This window comes from Tasmannia lanceolata, unplaced genomic scaffold (assembly GCF_043159265.1).
Source record: "Tasmannia lanceolata isolate RefF3 unplaced genomic scaffold, GAP_Taslan_0.1 ptg000026l, whole genome shotgun sequence".
In the NCBI taxonomy this organism is placed as follows: Eukaryota; Viridiplantae; Streptophyta; class Magnoliopsida; order Canellales; family Winteraceae; genus Tasmannia; species Tasmannia lanceolata.
The window spans coordinates 4,268,106-4,295,023 of NW_027518703.1; the positions used below are offsets into that span (position 1 = coordinate 4,268,106).

Genomic DNA, 26,918 nt, shown 5'->3' on the forward strand with positions numbered 1-26,918 from the left:
CCAGCACTATGCCCTCTGTGCTGCTGGAGGGACGAATTTTGCTAGGCTCCTCTAGGGCTTCGGTCGCGGATGTGCACTCTTCGTGGACAATGAAGGTGTTGACTCGAGAGGCCAGATCTCTCATATTTCAAGAAGGTTTTCTCTGTAGTGACTACATGAGCAGAGAAGAGGGATGGGGATTGCTCTGGCCCCGTTTTGCATCGTAATCCCCATACAAAATTGAATTTTCCGCTAATAAATTTGGGTTTGCCACTATTAATTTGGGTAGGCACTTACAAAGGACAAATTTCGTTTGGTATTCCAAAATTTTCTCTAATATCTTTCTCAAATGCATTTTAGTAGAACTTTCCAATAAAAAATCCATTAAACACGTTTCCCCGTAGTGTGGGGGGCAGGCATGGGGATTATATTCCCCCCCCCCCCCCGCAAGGCGAGGACGGGGATTCCCCACCATCCTCGAAGCAGGGACGAGGCAGTGATGGGGAATTTTTCTTGAGGCGAGGGACGAGGATGGGGAATGCAACACGCCAACACCTGGCCCCGCATTGTTGCCACCCCTAGCTGCCTCCTAGGATCTTTTTGGGAGTGGTAATAGCATTTGACAGTTGATAAAGTAAAAGACGAGTTCGCCCACTGCTAGGAAAACGGGATTCCTTTTTGTGAATAAAAAACAGGCATCAACAATTGGAGCCACGTCCACTAAAAGGCAAATGGAGACAATAAATACATTTTGAAAATGATCAAATCATCAACAGTCATGTCACTCCCGTTTTAATTTCCAACACAGAATCCCGTTTTCAAAGCGTTTTCCTTCATGATACTAGAAACATATATAAGCGGATGTTGGGGGGAGCCAATCACAGGCAAATGTAACGTGTAACCAATCCATTCAATTAAACAAACTGGTTTTTCTTAATCAAACCCTCACCAGCGCTGCACAAGACCTTCTACTAAAACCCCTTTTCGTTCTTCCAATCTCTCTCTCTCTCTCTCTCTCTCTCTCTCTCTGTCTATCTATTGGTCTTTCTCTTTTGATTTCCCCCTTTTTTTCATCTGGGTTTCTTTCAAAATGGGGAAAAATCAGGCTTACAAAGCTATGCAGAGATCGAGGTTGGGTTCCAGCTCTGCGGGGCCAGAGGAGATCGAAGATGGAATGGTTTGTACCCTTTCATACCATTTTTCCTTTTCAATTTTTCATCTTGTTTGCAATTATGAAATATTAATTATACTGTTTGCCCTTAGAACTTTAAACAAATTTGCTGAGTTTAACTAGTGTTCTTTGCCTTTTTTCGCACTTCTGTTGTCTAATTGATAGTGCTTATGGGTATTTGTGGAAATTAGTTAATGGGCTTGTTAGATTTGCAAGCTTTTTTTCCCAAACGCGAATCCTTACAGTTAAAAATAAAATAAAATACTATCATCAAGATCTCCCAAATTCCCCACATAATAGCTAATGGAGTAATATGCCAAAGAGTCTTACCCTTCTCACTAGATGCCATCTTACAATGGATAAAAATGTTGTTGGTCGACTCTTTTACTTCACTCTAAAGGATTCACCAATTAGCAAGTTTAAACCTTTTCTTTTGTAATACATCACAAGTATTAATGCTTTCTCCGATTGCCGTCCAACAAAAGGCTGCAACCAGGATGGCACAAGAACACACCAAGCCAATACGTAGCGTGGAGGTTCAAAGCAACACACCAAATATGGAAAAATTTAGAGAGCCAAGAATCAACCACTCGAATCACAGATCTAGCATCTCCTATTTGAAAAGTGGATGGAGATATCAACCTCAATTCTTCTCACCAACTTAAAGAAAGAAGTCACCTCATCGTTGTTGAAGTATCTCTTTAAGCCATGCTTGTTATTTATCACACCTCTCCACAAAGCATCCCTCTCATCCCAATATCTCCAACGCCATTTGCCTAACATCGCCCAATTTCTCCATCTAATTTTCCAACTTTCAAACACTCATTATGTTTTGGCTGACCGATCTCATTCCAATTAATGACATGCTTGCATCTCTTATTCTCATCTTTATCATCCCTGAATCCCTTTGCATCAATTTCCAACCGCTTAGCAATCACAATGGGAACCTTGAAGATAAAAATGAAGTAAACCAGCAGCTAGCAAGCACAGCTTTAATGAGGATTATCCTCCCACCAAAGTAGATATATTTTTTTTCTTCCAAGTTTTGACCTCCTTCTCAACTCCCTCAATGATAGCAACCCACATGATCTTTGATGGAATACCCACCCCAAGAGGAAAACCAAAATCTTGGTGGCTAGGTAACCATGCCATTTCTTTTGTCTTCTTTTAATGTATTCTTGTTACAATCCTCAGACTTTCTTGTATATTAAGAAGAAGTTCTTGAGTGGCAAACTCGCAAATTGATGCACATGTGTCAAGGACATCAAAGAAGAGAATGAAAATCAAGGCAAGAAGAAGTGAGAGTCTATTGTTTTTCATTCTAAACTCAAAACGTATACAATATTTAACAATATGATAGTGCGAATTATGCTTGTCCATTCTGGTTTTTTAATAATTTTTAAAAATATTTATTATTTTAATATATTAATTCACAATTAATTATTTCCCCTAATTTTAAACGATTTTTTAACATGCAATTGGTAATCAGAGCCAAAAGCCTTGATAGTAGTAAAGTGCCTCATACATCTTCGATAAATAGTTGCTAACTAATGGAACCTTCCAACTTCGTGAATGTTCTTCATAGTTGGCCAATCAAGTATCACCTTCACTTTATTGGGCCCAAGTTCTACTCCTTTTATTGTGACTACAAAACAAAGAAATACTACATTGAGTCCGATGAAAAATCATTTCTTTAAATTTACCTAGAACTTCTTTGATGGAGAACCTCATCACCCTTTGCATGTGAGACATGGGTTATTCTTTCGTTTTGCTCTGGATGAGTATATTGTCGAAGTAAACTACAAGAAAATGAGCTATGAAGGGACGAAAGACCCGTGTGATTATTTACTTAATATGTTTGAAAGAGCATTTCTTTAAATCTACATAGAGCTTCCCTTGATGGAGATCCTCATCACCCTTTGTATGTGAGACATGGGTTATTCTTTCCTTTTGCTATTGATGAGTATATCGTCGAAGTGCGTGCTGTTCATCAAGGCATAGTTTTGGTGTCCTAGGGGATGCTTGAGAAGTTGGTGATTGAAGGTGATTCCCTCAATGTCATTCATTGGTTGAAGGGAACTTCATCGCATCCCTGGAGATTCGACAGATTTTTCGATGAAATCTCGGGCCGCTTTGGATCGTCTCTAACTTTCTTCCATCTTGTCCGGAGATCAGCTAATGATATCCCTGATAGGCTTGCACGGGAGGAAGTATCTAAGGAAGCTCTTGCCCTCTTTGATGAGCTACCTCCTGGCTTAATGTGACTTTATTTTGTCTTCTTCTTCTTCTTCTTTTTCCTACTATTGTACATTGCCTCTTGGCAGTCCTCTGTTATTGTATTTGACCATCTCAGTCGGTTTCTTATGTTAATATATGCTGGTACCTTTCAAAAAGTATATCGTCGAAGTAAACAAAAAGAAAATGACCTATAAAGGGACGAAAAACCTGTGTCATTACTCTCATAAATGTACTTCGTGCTTTAATGAGACCGAATGGCATCACCGACCATTCGTAAAGTCTGTCCCTCGTCTTGAAGCCAACTTCCACTCATCTCCTAAACTCACACGAATCTAATGGTAGCAACTTCACAAATCTATCTTCGTGAAGATACAAGATCCAGACATCATTTGTAGTATGCCATTTATTCGTGGCATAAAAAATCAGTACGTAATTTTGTTGATAGCCCTAATATTGACAAACATTCTGCACGGTCCATTTTTCTTCTCTGTCAGTAAATCTAGGATTGCACACAGACTGAGACTTTCTTGTATGAAACCTTTTTTTTGAAGTTCTTGAGACTGATGAGTCTGAGCTCTCACCAAATGCCTAATTAATATTCAAAAAATGTAGAAGTTCATGAACTTGTTTCTTCAATCCAGCATGCTACGTCGGGTTCATTCTATAGCATGTTGCACATCTATCATTGACGACAATTTAACCAGCAACTCTTTTGGAATTATGTCATAAAAGTCTGACAAGATCTCTTAAACCTTAGGAGGCATAGATGTATCATGACAACCAAAGTTCAATGAAATTATCACAAAATAGAAAGGCATTTCGTGGCTGGCTTTTACATCAGAGAGCAGCCACCTCCGATGAATTAAATGAATCAGACAAAATCTGCTGAAAAGTGAGCCTGTGTGGCTGCTCTCTCATGCAACAGCCACCTGCGAAATGCCTTTCTACAAAATTCCTTGGCAAATCCCTCCCCCCCCCCCCACACACACACACAAAAGATATATATGGACATTCTTGCTAGGCAATTTCGCAGAAAGCCATTTTGCGGCTCAATTTTTCAGAAGAGAACTGCCACCTCATAGCAGATTTTTTCTTATTCATTTAATTCATCCAAGGTGGCGGTTCTCTCCTGAAAAAGTAAGCCACGAAATAGCTTTCTGCGAAATTACCTAGCAAGTCTATATATATTATCATGCATGGATGTATTTATGCACTATCTAGAATGTACCTTTATTATATTCTCACATGCCAGTGAGTTTATTCTAATCTTTGCTTTAATATCTGTGTTCATACTCTGCTTAACTGTTTACAAGTTTGATTGGATGATTTTGAATTGGATCAAGTAGATTAGTTGTAGCATCGATGATTTTTTCTTTCATTGAATTTTTCTGAAGAGGAGAATCGCAGATGGATGGTTCTTTTCATTCACCAGAGTGGCATGCAGCCCGTTTGGCCAGCCTGAAAACTTCTCACACAGTAACATGGGAAGAGTACAAAAAGAAACAAAAGGTAATACATCGGGCATTGTGAGCTGTGCTAAAATTTTAAATATTCAGCATCAAAATTTTTCTCTTATTTGTTTTCTCTTTTATTTCTGAGTGTTCCAACGGTCTATTATTTTATGGTTTATTGCTTTACCTTGCCATACCTGTGATTGAAAAATATTGTTCTTCGCATAGACTTATGGTAATCTTTAAGGTTGAGAAGTGTTGAACCATAACTTAAGTTGTTCTTATGTTCAAGTCTTGTTGGATGTAAGTTGACTGGGCCCATCATTGAATGGGCTTAGGGGCATATTTGTAATATTTTCATGTGAGACCCATATATATTAAGGCCATGGGGGTGGGGAGTGCAAATTCACCCTATGAATTCTCTCTCTTCTTCTTTCTCCTGTTCTTACTTTCTTCTCTACGAATGTAATATATATATATGAGGAATAAGATTGTGCGCTCAACCACACCAAGCTTAGGTGAGGTCGAGGGCCCAAAACTCATGTGGCCCCACATTGTTAGGATGATCCAACGCATTTATTTGCAAGGCCCTTACATAGATAGGGTGTGTACAAAAAATCAGCTCCATAGGATCATCCTAACCCATCCAAAAGTGGAGAGCAAAATGGACAGACACCGTTTGCCACAAATCTGCCCATTTTTGCCCCGCACTTTTGGAGGGGTTAAGATGATCCAATGGAGCTGATTTTTTGTACACACCCTATCTATGATGGGGCCTTGCAAATGAATGGTTTTGATCACCACAAAAAATGTGGGACCCATGTGTTTGGGCCCTCGACCGCATATAACCTTATATGCGGTTGACCGCACACTCCTTTTCCTCTCTCTCTCTCTCTCTCTATATATATATATATATATATATATATATATATATATATATATATATATATATATATATATAAGGAAAAGGTTTCTGAGGTATCGCGTAGCCTAAGCAGCCCTGTAAATACAGCATCTCCCATGTTGTTTGAGTCATCCAATCCATTCATTCTATAGGACGTACCATAGGTAGGGTGTCCCTAAGAAATCATCTCCATAGGATCATATATAACTTATATGAGGTGGCGCTTAAAAACATAAGGGGCCCACTTTGTTTGGATGATCCAAAGCATTCATATGATAGACCCTCACATAGATAGGGTGTGCCCAAAAAATCAACTTCATAGGATCATCCTAACCCTTCCATTTGTGGAGGTTGAAATGGATGGGTATAAACCTCCATAAATCTGCCCATTTTTAACCTCCATAAATGGAAGGGTTAGGATGATCCTATGGACCTGATTTTTTGTAGGCACCATATCCATCTAAGGGCCTTTCAAATGAGTGGTTTCGATCACCCCAAAAATGTGGGCCCCTTATGTTTTGTGAGCGCCTCCTCATATAAGCTATATGAGGTGACACCTTAGGAACTCTATTCTCTCTCTCTCTCTCTCTCTCTATATATATATATATATATATATATATATATATATATATATATATATAAGAGATGAATTTCTTTTCTTGATTTTTTTCATCCCTTTGAAAAATCTGTTAGGTTGACGCTTGGGTTTTCACTTTCGAACAGACTACTAACCCCATTACAATTTCATCAGAGGAATTTTGGGCGACCGTAAAATACCTACCAAGTTGAAGGGAAAGTTTTATAAGATAGCTGTGAGGCCAACTATGATGTACGACTCAGAATATTGGGCAACCAAGAAGCAGCATGTGCATAAGATGAATGTAGCGGAGATGCGAATGCTTAGATGGATGTGCGACCACACAAGGTTAGATTGAATTAAAAATGACGGCATCCGTAGAAAGGTGGCGGTGGCACCAATTTAGGAGAAGATGAGAGAGCACCACTTAAGATTGTTTTGGCATATCCAATGTAGGCCTTTGGATGCTCCAGTGAGAAGAAGTGACTCGTGCCGAGTTGATGGAGTAAATAGAGGTTGGGGTAGACCGAAAACAATTTGGGTAGAAACAGTAAGGAAAGACTTGAGGGCTAGGAACATAACAAAGAACATGACCTTGGATAAGATAGAATGGAAGAAAATGATCCATGTGGAGAAACCCAACTAGGGTCAGGATTAGACTTAGTCAATTTGAGCCGGGTAGATTTTTTCCCCTTCTTCATGAAAATTTTCTAAAGGATTCATCAGCCGACCCCAACTAGTTTGGGATAAAGGCTTCGTTGAGTTGAGTTGAGTGTGTGTCTATATATATATATATATATATATATATATATATATATAGAGAGAGAGAGAGAGAGAGAGAGAGAGAGAGAGAGAGAGAGAATGGTTCCTGCAAACGTGTGCAGGTAAGCTTACCTGCACACATTTGCAAAAACAGGGTGGGGCCCCACATTTTTTGGGGGTCCAAAGCATTCATTTGGAAGGCCCTTCCATGGATAGGGTGTGGCCCAAAAATCAGCCCCATTGGATCATCCTAACCCTGCCATTTGTGGAGGGGGAAAATGGGCAGAAACATGGACACACAGTGTCTGTCCATTCCCTCCCCCCCCCCCCCCCCCCCCCCACACACACACCTTTGATTGGGTTAGGACAATCCAATGGGGCTGATTTTTGGGCCACACCTTATCCATGGAAAGGCCTTCCAAATGAATGGTTTTGATTCCCCAAAAAAAGTGGCCCCCACACTGTTTTTGCAAACGTTTGTAGAGAGAGAGAGAGAGAGAGAGAGAGAGAGAGAGAGAGAGAGAACGGTTTCTACACACAAGTGTAGATAAGTTATCTACACACTAGCTTAAAATACAGTGGAGGGCCACATTGTTTGGGTGATCCAAACCATTCATTTGATTGGCCCTCACATAGATAGGGTGTCCACAAAAAATCAGCTCCATAGGATCATCCCAACCCTACGATTTGTGGAGGTAAAATGGACGTGTATAAACCTTCACAAATCTGTCCATTTTTTGCCTCCACAGTTCGAAGGGTTAGGATGATCCTATGGAGCTGATTTTTTGTGGACACCCTATCTATGTGAGGGCCAATCAAATGAATGGTTTGGATCACCCAAACAAGGTGGGGCCCTCCACTGTATTTTAAGCTAGTGTGTAGATAACTTATCTACACTTGTGTGTAGAAACCGTTTTCACACACACACACACACACACACACACACATACACATATATATGTATATATATGAGAGGAAAGGGTTCCTGCTAACGTTAGCAGCTAAGCTTAGCTGCTAACGTTAGCGTAAAACAAGGTGGGCCCACATTGTTGGGGGATCCAAAGCATTCATTTGGAAGGCCCTTTCATGGATAGGGTGTCCACCAAAAATCAGCTTCATTCGATCATCTTAGGATGTCCATTTGTCAGGTGAAAAAATGGGCAGATTAGTGGACAAACAATATCTGTCTATTTTCACCCCTACAAATGGACATCCTATGATGATCCAATGGAGCAGGAACCCTTTTCTCTCTCTCTATATATATATGGGAAAAGTGAGTATGAGCGGCCTAGAAACACGGTGGGCCCACATTTTTTGGGTGATCCAAACCATTCATTTGATAGGCCCTGACATAGGGTGTGCCCAAAACATCAGCTCCATAGGATCATCCCAACCCTTCGAACTGTGGAGGTGAAAATGGGCGGGTACAAATTTGCCCAAATTTTCTCATTTTTCACGTTCACAGTTCGAAGGGTTGGGATTATCCTATGGAGCTGATTTTTGGGCACACCCTATCTATGTCAGGGCTTATCAAATGAATAGTTTGGATCAACCCAAAAAATCTGGGCCCACCGTGTTTCTAGCCGTCACCTCATATAAGGCATCCTCACTTTTCATATATATATATATATATAGGTTGTGGGGAACCATTATATATATATAGGTTGTGGGGAACCATTAAAAAAAAAGTTTGTGGGGATGGGCTGTTTGGCTAATGATCGGACTGTTGTGAACCGTTTGAACTGATGTGCCAATGACTGGATGATTGTGGACTGAATTAAATCATCCTATGGACTTTTTGTGCTATTGTACACCTATATGGACTGTTTTGGATTGAATCCACACTACTTATGGAGTGTTGGGACTGCTGCGCTCATCCAAGAATTGCTCTCCATCTTCGTGGGCTGTTGTGATGTGTCCCACACTTAAAATAGTTTGCGTGTGGGCCCTGTTGGGTTTTGTGCGGACTGCCACTCTGTTGTGTTTGTGCTGCTACAAAACTTGCGGAGTTGAGAACCTTTTTTGTTGGCTGCGTGTGGATTGCCTAGGGTATTGAATTACCTATCTACGGCTCCTTATGATTCTGTTTCCAAGTGCCGTGTGCTGTCCCATTTACAATTTTGCATATGCCCATTTTGGTTAAAATAAATCCTCCGGTCATGGAGTTGTCCTTGTCAAACTTAATGGGCCTAATTATCTATTGTTGGCCCAATCTGTCAAAGTTTCCTTGGTTGCCTGTGGTAAATTTAAGTTTTTAACAGATGTCAATTTATCGAAATCAAATCTTAACTACTTTGTTTATGGTTGCTAAATCCCTTTCTAGTCTTGGCCTGTACTACCATTCTGTACGTGGACAGATCTTGGAAAGTGAATAACTTCCCTCTCTAAGTAATCAATACCCTAGACTCCATTGTGTAGGGCTCTCGTGTGAATCATCTTCTCGTCAGAGTGTTGTCATGGAGTCCATTTTGGTTACTATTGTTGGTAGCAATGATAGTTGTAGTGGCTGTGGTGGTTTTGGCCGTGGTGGTTGAGGTCGCGATTGAAGGGGAGGCCATGGTACCTGTGGGTCATTCTAATCACAACTCTGACAAGTGCTGTTACAAATTTAGCAACCTTCTTGGGAAAATCATGCTATATCTACTGATGATTGTGATTTGGTGGTAAAATTGTTAAAACTGTCCAACCTTTTTCTCTATGTCCATATTTGTCCTCTACTATCTTGACATATACAAGTATTGCTTCTTTTCTCCTTTGTAGAAACTCCTTGGGTCATCAACTCAAGTTCGTATTGTCATATGATGGGACAGTCATCTGTGTTTACGTCCTTTGACAAGTCATCCTTGTTAACTTTAGCTGATGACTCTTACTACTGTGTTCTGTCATGGTACTTTGCATCCTACCAAGTCTATCATAATCCTCGTTTCTCCATGTTCCTAAATTTCCTATTAATTTATTTTCTATTATTATACTTGCCAAGCAACTCCATTTTTAAACAAAAAAACTTACTAACCAGCTCCATTGTTTGGTAACCTTTTACCCCTCTTGTGTGTTTTAGGATCTAAAGACCAAGTGGACAATTGGTGGAGGGGTTGAGTCGTGTGGCCTTTGTTACTTGGATCAAGAACTTGTTTTTGTTGCTCTGCATTCTCCTGTTTTGCCTTAGCTATGGGACAATCGTCTTGGTCATGTATCTATTAAGAATTTGGAGTTACCAGTTTTTGGTCTTGAATCTGTTACTACTTTGCAGTGTGAGTCGTAGTTAGGTCCACATCATAGGAGAAAAGGGGACCTGTAAGGGTTCCTGCAAATAGGTATTTATGGTGAAACAAATGGCCGATGGGACCATAGACAGGTACAAAGCAAGGTCGGTTGCTAAATTATACAATCAGAGATAGGGGCTTGATTGTGATGAGACTTTCATGCTAGTAGTCAAGAGCTCATCAATGGGACTTGTCGTTGCTTTGGCCATTACCTTTGTCTGAACCCTTAGTCAGATGGATGTGAAGAATGCTTTTCTTCATGGATCGCTAATAGAAGAGGTATATATATGGAACACCTATAAGGATTTGAGTCTGCATACAAAGATAGGGTTGTCTGTAAACTCAAGAAGACAATCTATGGGCTGAAATAGGCTCCTGGGGCGGGGTTTGATAAGCTTCATTAGACACTTAAGTATAATGGATATAGGAGAAGTAATTTTGATAACTCTCTTCATTATGCATTGTTACCTTGTCATGGTTTTGGTATTAGTCTATTTAGACAACATTATATATAGCAGGGAGTGATAAATATGAAATCCAAAATCTCAAACAAACCTTGAAAAGTACCTTTTATGTGAAGGACATAGGTGAGCTGAGATACTTTCTTGGAATGGGGATAGAAAGATCCAAGGGTTGTGTCTGTCCTAAAAGAATTATGTTCTGGACCTTCTCAACATTTTAAAATGATGAATTGCAAACTGATTAGTAAGCATCCATTATACAACAAGAAAATCAGCAGAAAAGAAGGATAAAAGATCCATAGTCCTCACATTTATAGGAGCATGGCAGGGGCAGTACTATATCTAACTCTCACTAGATTTGACATAACCTATGCAATGGATTAAGTGTTGATTTGTTGATTAAGGATCAAGAGTGGAGAAACGAAGAAAGGAAGAAGAGAATAAGATTTACGAGAGAGAGAATAGAGAGCTTGAACTTCTCTCTATCTCATTCTATTTATATTTATTCACATAAAAGGAAATTACACAAATGCCCTCACTAACTAAATGGACTAAAAAGACTACATAATCAACACTCCCCTTCAAACTAGTGCATAAATTTCCCACATGCACAGGTTGGACAAAATTGTATGAAAACTTTTACAGTCGTTTTCAGTTTCGCTTCTAAGGAAAGCATAAATTTCCCACATACTCCCCACATGAAGGAAAGCATTCTTACAGCGAATTGCTGAAGTAGTCATCCCAGATTCGCTTCTAAGGAAAGAAGAACTCCAATGGAATTCATCTTAGCAACCGGGGAGAATGTCTCCTGATAATCAATACCGTAGGTCTGAGTGAAGTCTTCAACTGCTAGTCTCGCCTTTTATCTCTCCACTGAGCCGTCAACATTGTATTTTGTTGCGAACAGCCATTTGCACCCAACTGTTTTCTTTCCCTTTGGAAGAGTCACCAATTCCGAAGTTTTATTTTTCTCAAGAGCTCTCATTTCCTATACCATGGTTGCCTTCCACTCATGTTCCTCCAGAGCATCCTCTAGCCCTGAGGAATAGGAACAAAAGACAGAGAAGATACAAAAGCACAATAGAAAGGAGAGGGGTTTTGATAAGACACAAAAATAAAGATGGGATGTTGGGTGTAGGAGCGAACTCCTTTACAGACTGCAATAAGGAGATCAAAATCAACAAAATTAGGAGTAAAGGAGTAGATAAGGGTTTGACTCGTTACCTGGGTGGCAACTTAGATTTGATGAGTCCAACTGACAGGGATTATGAGAAGAGGTAGTTGTCCTGCTTTCTGGAATATAATGCCTGCTTGACCATCCCCTCCTTCCCATTGTTCCGCAAGTCTGTTAGTCTTCGGCACAAAATCAAACTGAGGTATCGATTTAGGAGAGAAGACTACATTTCACCTTTACTTCTACTCCTCTCCTAAAGAGTTGTCTTGGGGTTGGAGAAATAGGCTATGAATTAAAAAAAAGTCACATCCATGCTCATGAACTTCAACACAGGCATTTCAGCTGATAGTGATTTCCCTTTAAGCTATGATTTGTGGACACGGACACGGGTGTCGCGTGTCAACACGGCAAACCCCAAACTTTAGGAACGGGGACACGGCTAAAATAGGAAGTATATGTAATCATGATTTATGGATATGGATTCATGTGTCCAGTTTCGACATGGATACGAGTTGTCTAAATGAGGTAAACACAATATTCAATAAAAAAATAGAATGTCACACTTGACACAGTGCAAAAACATGTCCACACACCTACATTAAGTCTAACACTTCCAGCAATACAAGTGTCCAAAGGAGTGTGGACACGTGTGTTGTGTAAGACACGGCAGGACACGTGAGTCGGCAATAAATTCGAAGTGTCGGCCAAATCATAGCCTTTAAGTATGGGTTGCAGAGGATGTCCAATTTTTAACAATGTCTGATTGGGTGGATTTTTTTTTCATATTTTTAACCAGTGTTTAAAAGCGCGGATGTGATGCAGAACGCAGCCGAGAAAAATCCTTGTCGACTCGGTGCGGACGCGGCCAAGAACGCGGTTGACGCTGTCATAACTCGGGAAATGATGAACGGAACGGAATTCATAACTAAGACCACAGGGGAGCCAAGTAGGTGATCATCCAAGAAGTAAAGATCACTCCTCTCACTACCACTACCACTACCAATTGTTTTCCTTGTGTCCAATCTTGACAAACACAATAAGAGGGATAAAAAGTAATGCAATAATTCAAGAACTTGGTGATTCTACTAATGGATAAAAGTTTAGTTGAGAAATTTGGAACATGTAATGCTAAGTGAAGGGACATAGAGGGAGAATGGAGATGGAACCTTTATCTAAAATAGAGGACAAGGCTCCATCAACAATCCTGACCTTCTCCCTACCTGGTCTCAAACAAGTGTTATATGACAAAAACAAGGTGGCATATTTAGCAAGGATCCATAAATTTATGAACTTTGTTAAAGAGAGGTGGCAAATTCCTATTTTTGGCAACCCGTTATCGATTTTTTGCAATTAAACTTAAAAAGCTGAAGGGTAGCCTAAGAGAATGGAATAAATCTATTTTTGGAGATATCTATAAAAAAGTTAGAGATGCGGAGGACTTAACAATAATGGCAGAAGAGCAATATGATACAAATCAGTCTAGTGAAAATGAGAACAAATTATCAAATTCTAAGCAAAGTCTTGGACAAGCTCTTCTTATGGAGGAAGTTTTTGTCAGGCAAAAATCTAAAGAGAAGTGGCCGAAGGTATAGGACCACCCGGTTTTTTCATGCATCTATTAAACAAAGTAGAAAGTACAAATTTATTAGGAAGATTTGGCACAATGAAAATTGGGTGGAACATCTCATAGTCACCAAAGTTATTGCTCTTGAATACTTCTTGAAGCTTAGTTTGGAGGAGGGAGTTAATATGGACAATGAACTTCTAGATGTTGACCCTATGATGATTAGTGAAGAGGTTAACATAATGCTCCTAAAAACTTTTCGGATCATCGTCCTATATTCATATTAGCTTATGCAATTGTTGTTACAAGGTATTATTTAAGCTAATAGTGGTTGCCTCTCTAAAATCATTTCTGAAGAGCAAGGGGCCTTTGGCAAGGGAACACAAATCATTGAAACATATCTATCACCTAGGAAATGATTCAGGGCAGATAAAAAAGGTTCGAGGGAATGTGGTGCCTAAGCTGGGCATGGCGAAGGCATATGACAGAATTAATTGGAACTTCATCAGTAAAGTCATGGAAAAATTTGGTTTTGGCAATACTTGGAGAGATATGATTCGAAGAATGATAGATAACTGCTGGTTTTCAGTTAATGGTAAATGGTGAGCCCAAGGGTTTTTTCAAATCAACAAGGGGAATCAGATAGGTTAACCCTATATATATATATATATATATATATATATATATATATATATATATATATATATATATATATGAGGAAAGTGTTTCTACTCGGTCCCCTAGATAAGCTTATCTACTCCTCCCTTTAAAAAAATACAGTGGGCCCACGCTGTTTGGATGATCCAAAGCATTCATTTGATAGGTCTTAACATAGATAGGGTGTGCCCAAAAAATCAGCACCAAAGGGTCATCCTAGCCCTTCGTTTTGTTGGGCACACCGTGTCCAAAATGGACGCATATAAACGTGGACGTTTATATGTGTCCATTCTGGGCACCACAAGGCACTACAAAACGAAGGGCTAGGATGACCCTTTGGTGCTGATTTTTTGGGCACACCCTATCTATGTTAAGACCTATCAAATGAATGCTTTGGATCATCCAAACAGCGTGGGCCCACTGTATTTTTTTAAAGGGAGGAGTAGATAAGCTTATCTAGGGGACCGAGTAGAAACACTTTCCTCATATATATATATATATAATAGCTGAAGAGATTTTAAACAGAGGGTTAAAGTTGGTCTTAAAGATGCAGGAGATTGAACACTTAAAGATGCAGGTAAACCCTTTTATATATCTAATTTATAGAAGGCAACCTTGCAGTTGATACTTTAGCTAATTTTGTTTTTCTATCAGATATAACAAGATCTTTAGTTCGAGGAATGATCTCCCTAGAGATACTAGGAGTGTGGTTCGTTGTGATGCTTTAGGCATTAGCAGCTATAGAGGCCTCTCATAATTTTGTTTTTCTTTTCTTTTCTTGGGTTTGGAGGTCAGGCGCCATGTCCCCCCTCCTGTTTGTTTCTTATTTTTTGAATAAAATTGAATGTGTTGTCCAGTGTTCTAGATATACATTTTGGGGTTAAAAAAAGGTGGACATAACTATCATGTGGTCATTCTCTCCTGAATTGATGATCCAAGATGTGAGGGATTAGGACGAGAAAAAGATGCTTCACGTGCAGTCACAAGGATGCCTGAGTGGGTAGCAGTAGGATATTGCATTTTTCTTAATGAACGTCTAATTTCGGCTGGGACCAAAATTTAAACCGAAATCAAATTTTAAAATTTTCGGCCGAAATTATAAGATTTACACTGAAATTTCCACCGAAACCGAAATTGCCACCGAAATTTTGAAATTTCGGTCTCAGCCGAAACCGAAATTTCAAACCTTGACTACAATGGATACTAGTCCATGACAGTTGACATCAACTAGCCTGGGCTTACATGGTTGAGACGCCTCTTACAGGAGCTACGCCCGAGGTCACATGTTCTTTGTTGCGATAATCAAAGTACCATCAAACTATTATAGAACCAATCTTTCATGCCAGAACCAGACACATTGAAAATTTGAAATAGATTACCATTTCATGCATGAAAAGGTAAGGAGGGAGAGATTTAACGTATCTATGTTTCTAGTGAAGGTCAAGTAGCACATGTGTTCACGTAGGGCCCCATAGCAGATCATCATCATCACTATTTGGTTGACAAACTGCACATTTCTATAGAACATATCAGCTCGAGGGGGTGCTGAAAATAGTTGAATTGTATGAGTTGGGGTATTTTGGTCATTTGACCACAAGTGGTATAAAAGACTGTGTAACCACAATTTTTGAAATTAGGCTCATTTGGATTGTAAAAAAAAGCATTTCTGACAAAAAAATTTCTTCGGGAAATTTTTCTTTCCATGATTTAGAGGAAAATTATATGAATATTATCATAAATTGAAGGTCCCTCTATTTAAAATTTGAACAGGGTTGGTTCAAGTTATCATTTTTAGTGTGTAAAAAATGTAGGAACATTTAAAAATATGATTCCTTTCCAAACTTTTCCAGAAAATTCTTGCCATCCAAACATGGCCTTAACGAAGCATATCACTGAGTTCTGACTCTGTCCTCTTCATCTTTAAGGGATTGTTTACAACCTATGAATTGCATCACCAATGTGACTATATATAGCCATACGCACACATGTATACACATATCCAGCATGTCACAGTGACAAAAAAGCTCACCTACTTTTTAGGTTACATGATGGATTCCACGTGTAAAAATTTGTCTCCGAGAATCACAAGCATGATGTCCAATACACACTTTCTGTTGTCTGATGCAAACTTGTAATGGTCTATTTGTGCGATTACTACCTGTTTTTGGTGCTGGACAATGCTATTCAAGAAAAATTAGATTTTAATTCTTGATTTCTGTGCATCTTTTATTTTCCAACACATGCCTCTTTATCCTCTTCGAGGTTCTCCTATCTTGTTCTTTTATTCTTCGTGCAATATTGCTCAGTTCCAAATGTTTTACCTATAGAAGAAAATGAAATTTAACTGTGGTTTGCACCGAGTAAATCATTGGTCAAGAGATGCAGTGACCATTTAGCGTCTGAAAGTTTTAATTTTTATCCATAAGTCAGTTTCTTTCATATCTGCATCTTGATACTATCTTCTCTCCTAATAGGTTGTCTTTGTATATGATTACTTCTTGGATTTCTGTAACATATTTATTTTTTTAGGAAGATGAACTGAAAAAAGGCGAGCTGGAGGCGGATAAAGATAAAATGATGAGAGAATATAGGGCTCAATTAGATGCTGAAAGGGCAAGTAAGCTTGCTCTTGGGAGAAATCATTCAGGCAAAAAATCTAACCACAAGAAGGGTACGTAGTGAAAAAAAAAAACTGCGCTGGTTTATCGCAGTGTCAAATTTTTTTTTTGGTGAATTTTCTTGAGTAGCTTCTTTTCTGATGGAGACATGCCAATACAGAGCGAAGGGAAAAAGATTTAAAGAAAAGGAGTAGCAAAAAGCGAAAGGTATATTCGGTTCCTAACGAGCAGTTGCTGCCTAAGCAACTGCACTATTTCATGTTTTAATTCTGCAATTTGATGCTATACACCTTAGGCAGTGTTATCATAGCTTTTTTCCAAAAATGATAATTTATTATTTCCAAAAGGAGTGTATAAAATAACCTCATGAATTAATGATACATTTTTTTTTTTTTCGATGAGCGTCTATATGATAGCCTTGTGTGCTTGGATATTTAGATGATTTGGGTTCTTCAAACTCTTTCATGTTCATATGTAAACACTGATTGCCTCCTATAATAGATCGACTTGTAGTTTAGAAAAAAAAGTGACAATCTTTTGTTGATGTTTACTGATACTTGTGGCAATTCGGTAATGTCTATAGCAACAGTTTATGACTTACAAGGACGATGAACTTCTTAAGATATTGCCATTTTGGACAGTTTGTTCATGATATCCTTGACTTGGTTACCACATCCTGCTTTTTTACTTTTCCATGAAACCAAGTTGCCTCTAAGAAAGGTGCAGTACCCTGTAGTAGACCTTCTATCTGCAGGATATCCAGCCCAGTTTGCATTAGTATATCCCTCTAATCACATGTGATTATGCTTTCTGAAGAACCGGCCTCTACTAGGAGCTTTCTTCAGATATCTCACGATCTGGGTGACTGTTGTCCAATGAAATGTACGTGATGAGCACACGATCTGGATAACTACACTGACTGCAAATGAGACGTCTGGACGAGTCACAGTAAGATAAATCAATTTTCCAACTAGTCTTATGTATCTTTCTCGATCTTCTAGTAACTCCCCCTGATTAGGATAGAGTTTGACATGGGGATCCAAAGGTGCTTCAGCAGGTCTCACACCCCAAGAGTCCCATGTCTTCCAATATATCCAATGCATATTTCCTTTGCGATAGAGATATCACGTGAATAAGCTACCTCCACTCCAAGAAAATACCCGAGGCGACCAAGATCTTTGGTGCAAATTTCCTTCTGAAGAAAATCCTTTAGTTTTTGTATGCCTTTGTTGTTGCTAACAGTAATAATAATATCATCAACATAAACGATTAGAAAGGTGTAACCTTCGTCAGAACTAAAAACAGAATGGCCAACAACACATTACTTCATGCCAAATCGCATAACTGCCTCATTGAACCTCCCAAACCAAGCTCAAGGAGATTGTTTAAGGCCATATAAAGCTTTAAACAGAGGGCAAACCGCATGCTTCATCTCCTCCCTGAGCAACATACCCAGGAGGTTGCTCCATAAAGACTTCTTGTAGGTCTCCATGTAAGAATGCATTTTTAACGTCCAATTGAAAAAGAGGTGAACACATGTTCACTGCCAGGGAAATCAAGATATGAACTGAAGAAATTTTGGCCACATGAGAGAAGGTCTCTGTGTAATCAACGCCAAATGTCTTTGTATACCCTTTGGCAACAAGCCGTGCGTTTTTTGTTTTTTGAAAGTTGACAATTTTATTGAATAATGGTTGGGACAAGTTGTCCCTGCCAATATACAAAAGGAATCGGATAAATCCGAGTACACCATAGACAGAGATTATACACGTAAGCATAATACAATTCTCAACAGGAAGTACTAACTAGATTCGTGATAACTAGTGTCTCCTCCCTTAGCACTCCTGCTTTGGCGAGGACGTCCTCCTCCTCATTTGTTGTTCTTCTCCGGTGCTCAATTCTTGGTTGCAAAACCTTGATAAGATCTAGCACTTCTGCTATTATATTCTAAAGGTGCCACAGTCCTGGCGAGCTACCTGAGGCCCATCCAACAACATTCGTTGAATCTCCCTTCACTATTAGGGAGTTTAAATGTTTCTCATAAGCCCACCTGATTTCTGCCTGATTTGCATCGCACTGGCCCGCTGGGCCTGAATAGGACATGATAATTGATTTATTGTTATATCTAATTAGTCCTCCGATCCCTCCCCTACCTGGATTACCCATAGAGCTGCCGTCAAAATTGAGTTTGAGCCATCCTAGCTGCGGAGGCATCTATTTCGGTTTAGGTTGGTTCGGATTGTCCTTTCCCAAATTATTGCCCACCAATTCCTTATCAGATCATCCACTCTATATGGTATCTTCCTTTTGTTTCTCGCTCATGAAATTAGTTCCACCTTGATATCCGTCGCAAGCCTCCCCACCGATTTCTGCTGATCTTCAAAAATTCCCTTATTCCGCTCCTTCCAGATGTTCCATACAATAGCATAGGGAAAAGTGATCTAGAGTAATTTTTCGATCTCTCCAAATGGTCCTCCCGTTCAGTTAATTAGTAACAAAGAAATTGATTTTGGGCATACCCAATACATCCCAAAAGCTCCAACCGCACGACCCCAAATTAGATAAGTGAAAGGACAATGCAACATTAGGTGATCAAAGGTTTCCTCATTCTGACGGCAAAGAACACAAATACTAGCAAGACTAAAATGTCTCTTTTTCAACCGATCGCAGGTATTGATTTTTCTGTGGATCAACGTCCACCCAAAAGCGACCACCCTTGGTGGGGCCACTGAATTCCAAATACGTCTCTTGTCTGATTGTTGTCCTGAGTTTAACTCTGCAAAGAAAGATTTGGCCGAGAAGATCCCATCTGTCGCCGGTGCCCAAACTAGTTGATCATCTACTGAAGTGGAACAATACATCGATTCTAGTTTCCTGAGTAATTGTTCCAAGTCTTGAATTTCCTCATCCTTTAAATTCCTTCGCAGGCGTATATCCCAAAAACCTCTTCCAGAGTCTCCTTATCGAATGAGATAATCTGCCACCAACGCATCCTGATATACTGCTACCCGGTATAATCTTGGATAATCAATCATGAGGGGCGATTTCTCACACCACAAATCCTTCCAGAATCTAACCCTATTACCCCTACCGACTTTGTATCTGATCCTCTGATTGAACTCATCAGAGACCGAGGCAACCGACCGCCATGAACCCGATCCCTTCCCATTACTCAAACTTTTAATTATCCAATCTTCTTCAGTCATCCCATATTTAGAGTCTACCACGGTACGCCAGAGAGCCTTCTTTTCATTTCCGTATCGCCAAAGCTATTTCCCAAATAGTGATTTGTTACGTAGTCGAATCTTCCCTATTCCAAGCATGGTTTTAAATTTTGACTGAAATCCGAAATTTCGGATCGAAATCGACCGAAACCGAAATTTTCCGAATTTTCATTTTTCACCATTTACCAAATTTCGGTCCGAAATTTCGATTAAATGCCATTATTTATTTTTTTTAAAAAAGTGCTACGGCCGAAATTTCGGAAATTCGGTCCGGAATTTCGAACCAAATTACCAAATTTCAGACCGAAATTTTGGATATCGCCGAAATTTCGATTTTCGGTGGGGTCCGAAACAGTTACCGAAACTGAAATTTTAGACCATGATTCCAAGACCACCATCTCTCCTGGATTTTGTCACTGTGTCCCAGTTAATCAGATGGCGTAGCTTCTTCGATTCCCCTTTGCCATCCCAAAGAAAATCTCTTTGTAACTTCTCGATTCGCAGAGCCACCTTCACTGGAATTTTGAAAAGCGACATGAAGTATACTGGCATATTGCTTAGAGCCGCTTTTTTCAATTTTATTCTCCCCCCCAGAGATATATATTTTTTCTTCCAAGTCGCAAGCTTTCGTTCTACTCTTTCAACAACCGGATCCCATTGAGATGCCGATGGAATTCCAAAACCCAGGGGGAGTCCAAGGTATGTAACTGGAAAGTTTCCTGCCATGCAACCCACTGACCTCGCCAAAGTCTGAATTTGTTGCTGTTCCAAATTAATTCCCATGAGCATACTTTTTGCCAGATTAATTTTCAGTCCCGAGACGGCCTGAAACCATTTAAAGACTTTTATGATATTGGGTATTGCTTGAAAGGTGACTTGCGCAAATACCAGAGTATCATCTGCAAATTGCAAATGAGAGATCGAATCAGCACGCGGTTCAATTGATAAGCCATGAAAGAGACCAGATTCCTCGGCTTTGGTTAACATTAGGCTGAGGAACGCCACCACCATGATAGAGAGATAAGGGGCAAGCGTGTCGCCCTGCCGTAACCCCCTCGAACTCTTAAAGAAACCTTCTGCAGAACCGTTAATGAGAATTTAGAAACTATTATTTGAAATTAGCGATCGCGTCCACATTCGCCATTTATTGCCGAAGCCCATTCGATCTTGAATAAAGTCAACACCCTCCCAGTCAATATGGTCATAAGCTTTTCTATATCCACCCTGAGTAATAGCCCAGCTTTGCCACTCCTTACAGAATCAATTATCTCATTTGCAATTAGGACCAAGGTTGTCAGGGCGGGAATCGAAAGCGGGATTCGATTCGGGATTCGAAGGCTCCGGGGATGGTTGGAAGCGGGAATCGTGTGTTTGCCAGAGAGTTGACGGAGATTCGTCAGGGATTCGTCGGAGATTCGCCGGGAGTCGCTGGGGAGTTGAGAAACGCTGGGGAATCGCCTGGGAATCGGGGTTCCTATAAAGTGGGAATCGGGGTTCCCATAAATTGGGAATCGGGGTTCCCATAAATTGGGAATCGGGGTTCCCAAAATTGGGAATCGGAGTTCCGACGAGTCCGAACCCCTATTCCTAATTTTCGGAGATTCGAATAGAATCCCGAATCGGATTCGCGTTCCGGGGAATCGCGATTCCCCGCCTAGAGAAACGAATCCTGCTTCCTTGATTAGGACTCCATCCAGAATTTATCTAGAATTCACAAAGGCTCCCTAGAATTGTGAAATTATGTTACCCATGTAGTTTTTCACCCTGTGGGCAAGTAATTTCGATACAATCTTCGGGATACTGTGAATTAGACTAATTGGTCTAAAATCTTTTGTCCCTAACACCCCTTCTTTTTTCGGAATCAATGCTATGAATGTTGCTATGAGCATTAATCTTTCCAATTTCTCAGCAGATGAAAGGGAGCCAAGGCCTTCTTTACAGTCCAGAATTTCCAGAGCTGACATCGTTTCCACCTTGATTCGCTTGGTCTCTTTGTCAGTTGTTTTTTTGCCAATCTTTAATTATGTGTTTCAAAGCTTTAAGTTTCTTACAAAGAATATAGCCCTTCCATCCCTCCATCGAAATTTCTTCCCACCATTGCTTAATCATTTCATCTATTCCAGGCACCTCCAAAAGATCTAGATTGAATCAGAACGGGCGAGGCCCTCCAGAGAAATCTGAAACCTCCAGAACAGTTGATTTATGGTCAGAGAGAAATTTGGGAAAAGCCTTATGAGAAATCAACGGGAATCGATCCTCCCAATTAGAGGTTAGGAGAACTCGATCTAGTCGACACATAACCAATCGCTCCTGATTATTCGACCATGAATAGAGTGCACCTTCCAGGGGTAAATCCACAAGCTCCATCTTCTGGATAAACATAGAGAATTTCCGCATGCTGGTAGATATTGAGGTTGAAGTGAAGTACTCTTTTCTGATGGAAACCTGACTGTATTGAAGTCTCCTCCAATGATCCACTCGCCCTGATGGTTATCCGAGATCAGACACAATTCCTTCCATAGGTTCTCCCTTTCCCGGGCTCTTACTGGGCCATAGACTACTGTAAATAACCACGGCTCCTCCCATTTCGCTGATGCAAAAAGAATATTGATTGAGAACCTACCAAGTGTGTTTCCCATATTAACAAATTTCCCTTCCTTCCATATCACAATGATTCAACAAGCCGTGCGTTTTGTCTTTCAACTGTCCCAACAAGTAAGTATTTCATTGAATAGACCCAATGACAACCTATAGCCTGCGCACCAGATGGAAGGGGAACCAATTGCCAAGTATCATTGGAGTGAACGGCACCCATCTCAGCATCCATTGCAGCTCGCCAACCTGGATGCATGGTTTTAAATTTTGACCGAAATCCGAAATTTCGGATTTCGGTGGAGACCAACTCCGGAATCAATAATACCTGAAATGGTTTTTTATTTTGTCCGAAATTTCGGAATTTCGGTCGAAATTTTGGAATTTCGTTTTCCCCGAAATGTCACCCAAAAACCTGTTTTTTATTTCGGCCGAAATTTCAAAATTTCGATTTCGGTGGGGTCTGAAACCGAAGTCTTAGAACAATGAAATTTTTTTAGTGAGTTGACCCAAACCAATCCTCCCCCCCCAGTCTTCCAAGAACAATTTTGGCGCGATCGTTTTTCACAGCTTGATCAAGGAGAGAAAAGAAGGGCTCCTTCTCATGTCTTTGGAAAACAATTGCTCCTCCACGTGTGATGACCTTCGCTTGGTTGGTGGCGAAAGAAAAGATTAATGTGTAATTAACTCAGGAAATGAAAATTTCCCCTTGCCAGCTATTGTATTCTTTGCAAGAAAGTGGGGCAGTCCTTTGATCGTCTTATGGCACATTTCCCTTTTACTCACCGATTATGGTATTCTATCATCAAATACTCTGTCTGTACTTGGTTGGGTGTTTCAACAATTAATCAAGAAGATTATTCTACATTGAGAAGGTGGGCCTTTGGGAGATTAGGAAAAATATTTAGGAGTTTCTTATTGTATGTTTTGATATGGCCTATATGGAAGGAGAAGAATGACAGCATTTTCAAGGATAAAAGTGGTGACTAATATAATAGCAGAAATCAATGACCGCATTTTCAAGGACACCTGATCCCGAAGACTGCTTCTCAGTCAGATCATTCTTTACCAAACTCAATGAGGGTATCGGTATTACTTACTGGCGCGCAAGAGTTTGGCGTCAGATAGCTCCTCCCTGCGTTTCTGCATTCGCATGGACCGTGGTTCACCGCGGCATTAACACCTGCAAGCGATTGAAGAAACGTGGCTTCCGACTTGCGACCAGTTGTGTATTATGCTACAACGACTGTGAAACTTTGGATCACTTGTTCCTACTCTGCCCCTTTTCTTATTCAGTATGGATGGGGATCTTAAAAAATTTTGGGGTCTCCTGGGGTTCTAGGAAAATAAATAAGGTTATACTTGACTGGGGTGATGCGTTCTACGGATGCCTGGGTAAATCCATGTGGCGATCAATCCCACATGCAATCATATGGCATATCTGAATGGAGAGAAATAATCGCATCTTCAATGGCCTCAAAGAACACGACACCACGTAGCACTCAATATCAAACTCAGAATTATGCTTGGTCGAAGACTAAGAGTGGCATCCCTTACTCTACTGGTGATATCTTGCGTGATTGGATCTTGATGATATCGGAGGAGAAAACTCGATCATGCATTTCTCTATGACAGACCCTGCCACCGGAAGGTTGGTACAAGCTGAATTTCGATGGGAGCTCTCTTGGCAATCCTGGTAGTGCGGGTTCGGTGGAGTGATTCATGATACAGATAGCAATATCATCATTACCTTACTCTGCTCCCGCTGGGGAGTGTGACGCTAACGAAGCTGAGGCATCTGCTTTACTATTTGGTCTGCTGTGGTGTGTGAAACACAATTTGGGGCATCTTATTGTTGAGGGGGACTCGGCTAACGCCATTGGTTGGGCCGCGAATCGGTATTGCGGGCCTTGGCGTCTCCACAATATCATTGACGAGATTCGGGATCTCGTCCGTGCACTTCAACCTCAGCTCTCACATAAGAGAAGATCCGCTAATAACATGGCGGACGGATTGGAGAAGGAGGGGTCGGTCGTTCCGACGCCTTGGTTGTGGTCCATGCCCCTATGGGGAAAATGTCATAAGGACTTATGTATTGAATCAGATTTATTGCTGATTCTTGCTTAATACATTATGGTGTGGGGGACAACTTATCCCCTACAGTAACTACTATTTTGATGGAATAAATTTTTGTTTTTCTTTCAAAAAAAAAATAGATAATAGTAGAAATCAAGATAGATCTTACACTTTAGGCAAAAAATATACCAACTATAGTATGGGAGATATTCTGAGAAATTGGAATATAATAATATGGGAAAGACGTTTGAAAAATAGAGCTTCTCTTAAATGGTACCCTCCAGCTAATAGTTGGATTAAGCTTAATTTTAATGGGAGTTCCAAAGGGATGGTATATTTGGTGACTCAAATGGATGTATACTAACATTTTCTGGTCTGTTGGATATTTGTGACTCCGATGAGGTGGAAACAAGAACCCCTTTATGTGGATTGAGATTGTATCACGAGTCTCTGAATGGTGCTCTAGTTATCGAAAAGGATTCTTCAAATGTCATTGCATGGGCAACAAAAAGAGCAATGGGTCTTTGAAAACTTGCAGGTATTATTGCTGAAATTAGAGATATCTGATTAATCCAAATCCAGAATTTCAACATAGATTGAGATCTACTAATGAACAAGCGGACAAACTAGCTAAAGAAGCAGCGGAGAAGGCAGAATTGATCATCAACAAGTCCTGTTCAATAGAAGAAATAGGGTTGGATTCCTAGATAGTTTTAGGTTGGATTTTATCTGGGTATCTGCTGTAAATACTTCTTGGAATGCCTTGTCCCAATACAGTCATGTACATATTGTTTCTTATTAATAAATTATGTTATCTTTCAGAACAAAAAAAAATTCTTTTTATTATATTGTCGAGGATGGATCCCTGAGCTGAGTTGTCCAAGGAGATTCTGAATGGCTAGTGTGAAACTTATCATTAGTTTGGCAACATAGTGCATCCAGCTTCTATTTAGTTGAGATCTGAATTTTATTTTCCATTAGTTGTTTTTATCCTTTTGAACTTACTTGCTTGGACTTTTAAATTTTCATCTGATGAATGAAATCCATAGATTATAATTTCTATAAGAATTTTGGCTGATTTAATTATTATGTTCTGTTAATCTGATTTTAGAATGTATAGTGCTATTATTATTGAAATTAGAACTCATTTTATGCTCCTAAATTCTCATTTCACTTGCGAACCCTAGGTTTGCACCAAATTGATACCAGGGCCAGATTTGCATAAATGTTTATATGTAGGAGTTCATCCTTTTCTTGAAACTTCCTCCTATTATCCAGGGAAAAATCATGTCATATATACAGCCAATGGTATTTGAATTTATTTCTGCTTCTATTTTTGGCTTTGGTTTCGCTGAATTTTACTTGGCAGCATTCGCGAAGGAGGTCTTCAGATTCGACTTCCTCCAGTTCTTCTGAATCTTCTAGCAGTGATGATGAGGAACGAGAAAAGAGGAAATCTAAATCAAGGTCCAAGAGAACAAAGAAAGAAAGAAAACACAAGTCAAGATCCAACCATTCTAGCAGTGACAGTGAGGAGGCTGGTGGACCTTTGCCACTTTCTACTTTCTTTGGCAGTGTAAAGAGCTGATTATTCATCATGTCAATGCTTTTCTTTTCTCTTCAATGAGGTCTGAACATGCCATTACATAAGAATTTAAGAGGATTTTTGAAGGATAAGAGTAGAATATGTCACAATGATTAAATGAAGATCATATATGTTTTTTTTTGCTAAAATCGACGATATGTATTTTAATTATGTTATCAATCCATTGCTAAATGGATGAATTTGGAACTGCTATGTCCATTTCTAATTATTTCATAATTATCAAAACGTCAACACACATTACACGCAAAATATATAAAAAAAGTGACAGATTTTAAAAAAAAGGAAAACTGACATTTATTATTCCAAGGAGTGCCAAATAAGGGACAGTTCCCCTAACAGGCTACAACAATACCGCCCCCTCCCCCTACATACAGTATAAGTAGCTTACATATCAGCTATATGCTACCCATCCCCATTACATTACCCAGTAGCCTAACTTGTATCGAATCCTAACAAAAAATGCCAAACAAGGGATTCGCTACCACATTGTGAGTTGCGCATAACTCACACTTCCAGGTAGAAAGCGGATCACCCTTCCACCTTCTACATACACGTTTAGGAGGAGATAGCAACCCGCACCTCCCTTCACAAAGACACCTTT

General features: G+C 39.8%; 1 protein-coding gene across 2 annotated transcripts; it reads left to right on the forward strand.

The window, feature by feature from the left end:
* The first annotated feature begins 848 nt into the window (after nucleotides 1-848).
* Nucleotides 849-26,509, forward strand: LOC143858504 (uncharacterized). 2 transcript variants are annotated; one of them, XM_077369143.1, is made up of 5 exons: nucleotides 849-1,156; nucleotides 4,796-4,897; nucleotides 16,731-16,872; nucleotides 16,980-17,026; nucleotides 26,092-26,268. In XM_077369143.1, the coding sequence occupies exons 1-5, from the start codon at nucleotides 1,070-1,072 to the stop codon at nucleotides 26,125-26,127; spliced, it is 414 nt and encodes a 137-aa protein (XP_077225258.1). In that variant the 5' UTR covers nucleotides 849-1,069; the 3' UTR covers nucleotides 26,128-26,268. The 2 variants fall into 2 exon arrangements, with proteins under 2 accessions (XP_077225258.1, XP_077225257.1); XM_077369142.1 differs by having other exon boundaries at nucleotides 851-1,156; nucleotides 26,081-26,509.
* Nucleotides 26,510-26,918: the final 409 nt, after the last annotated feature.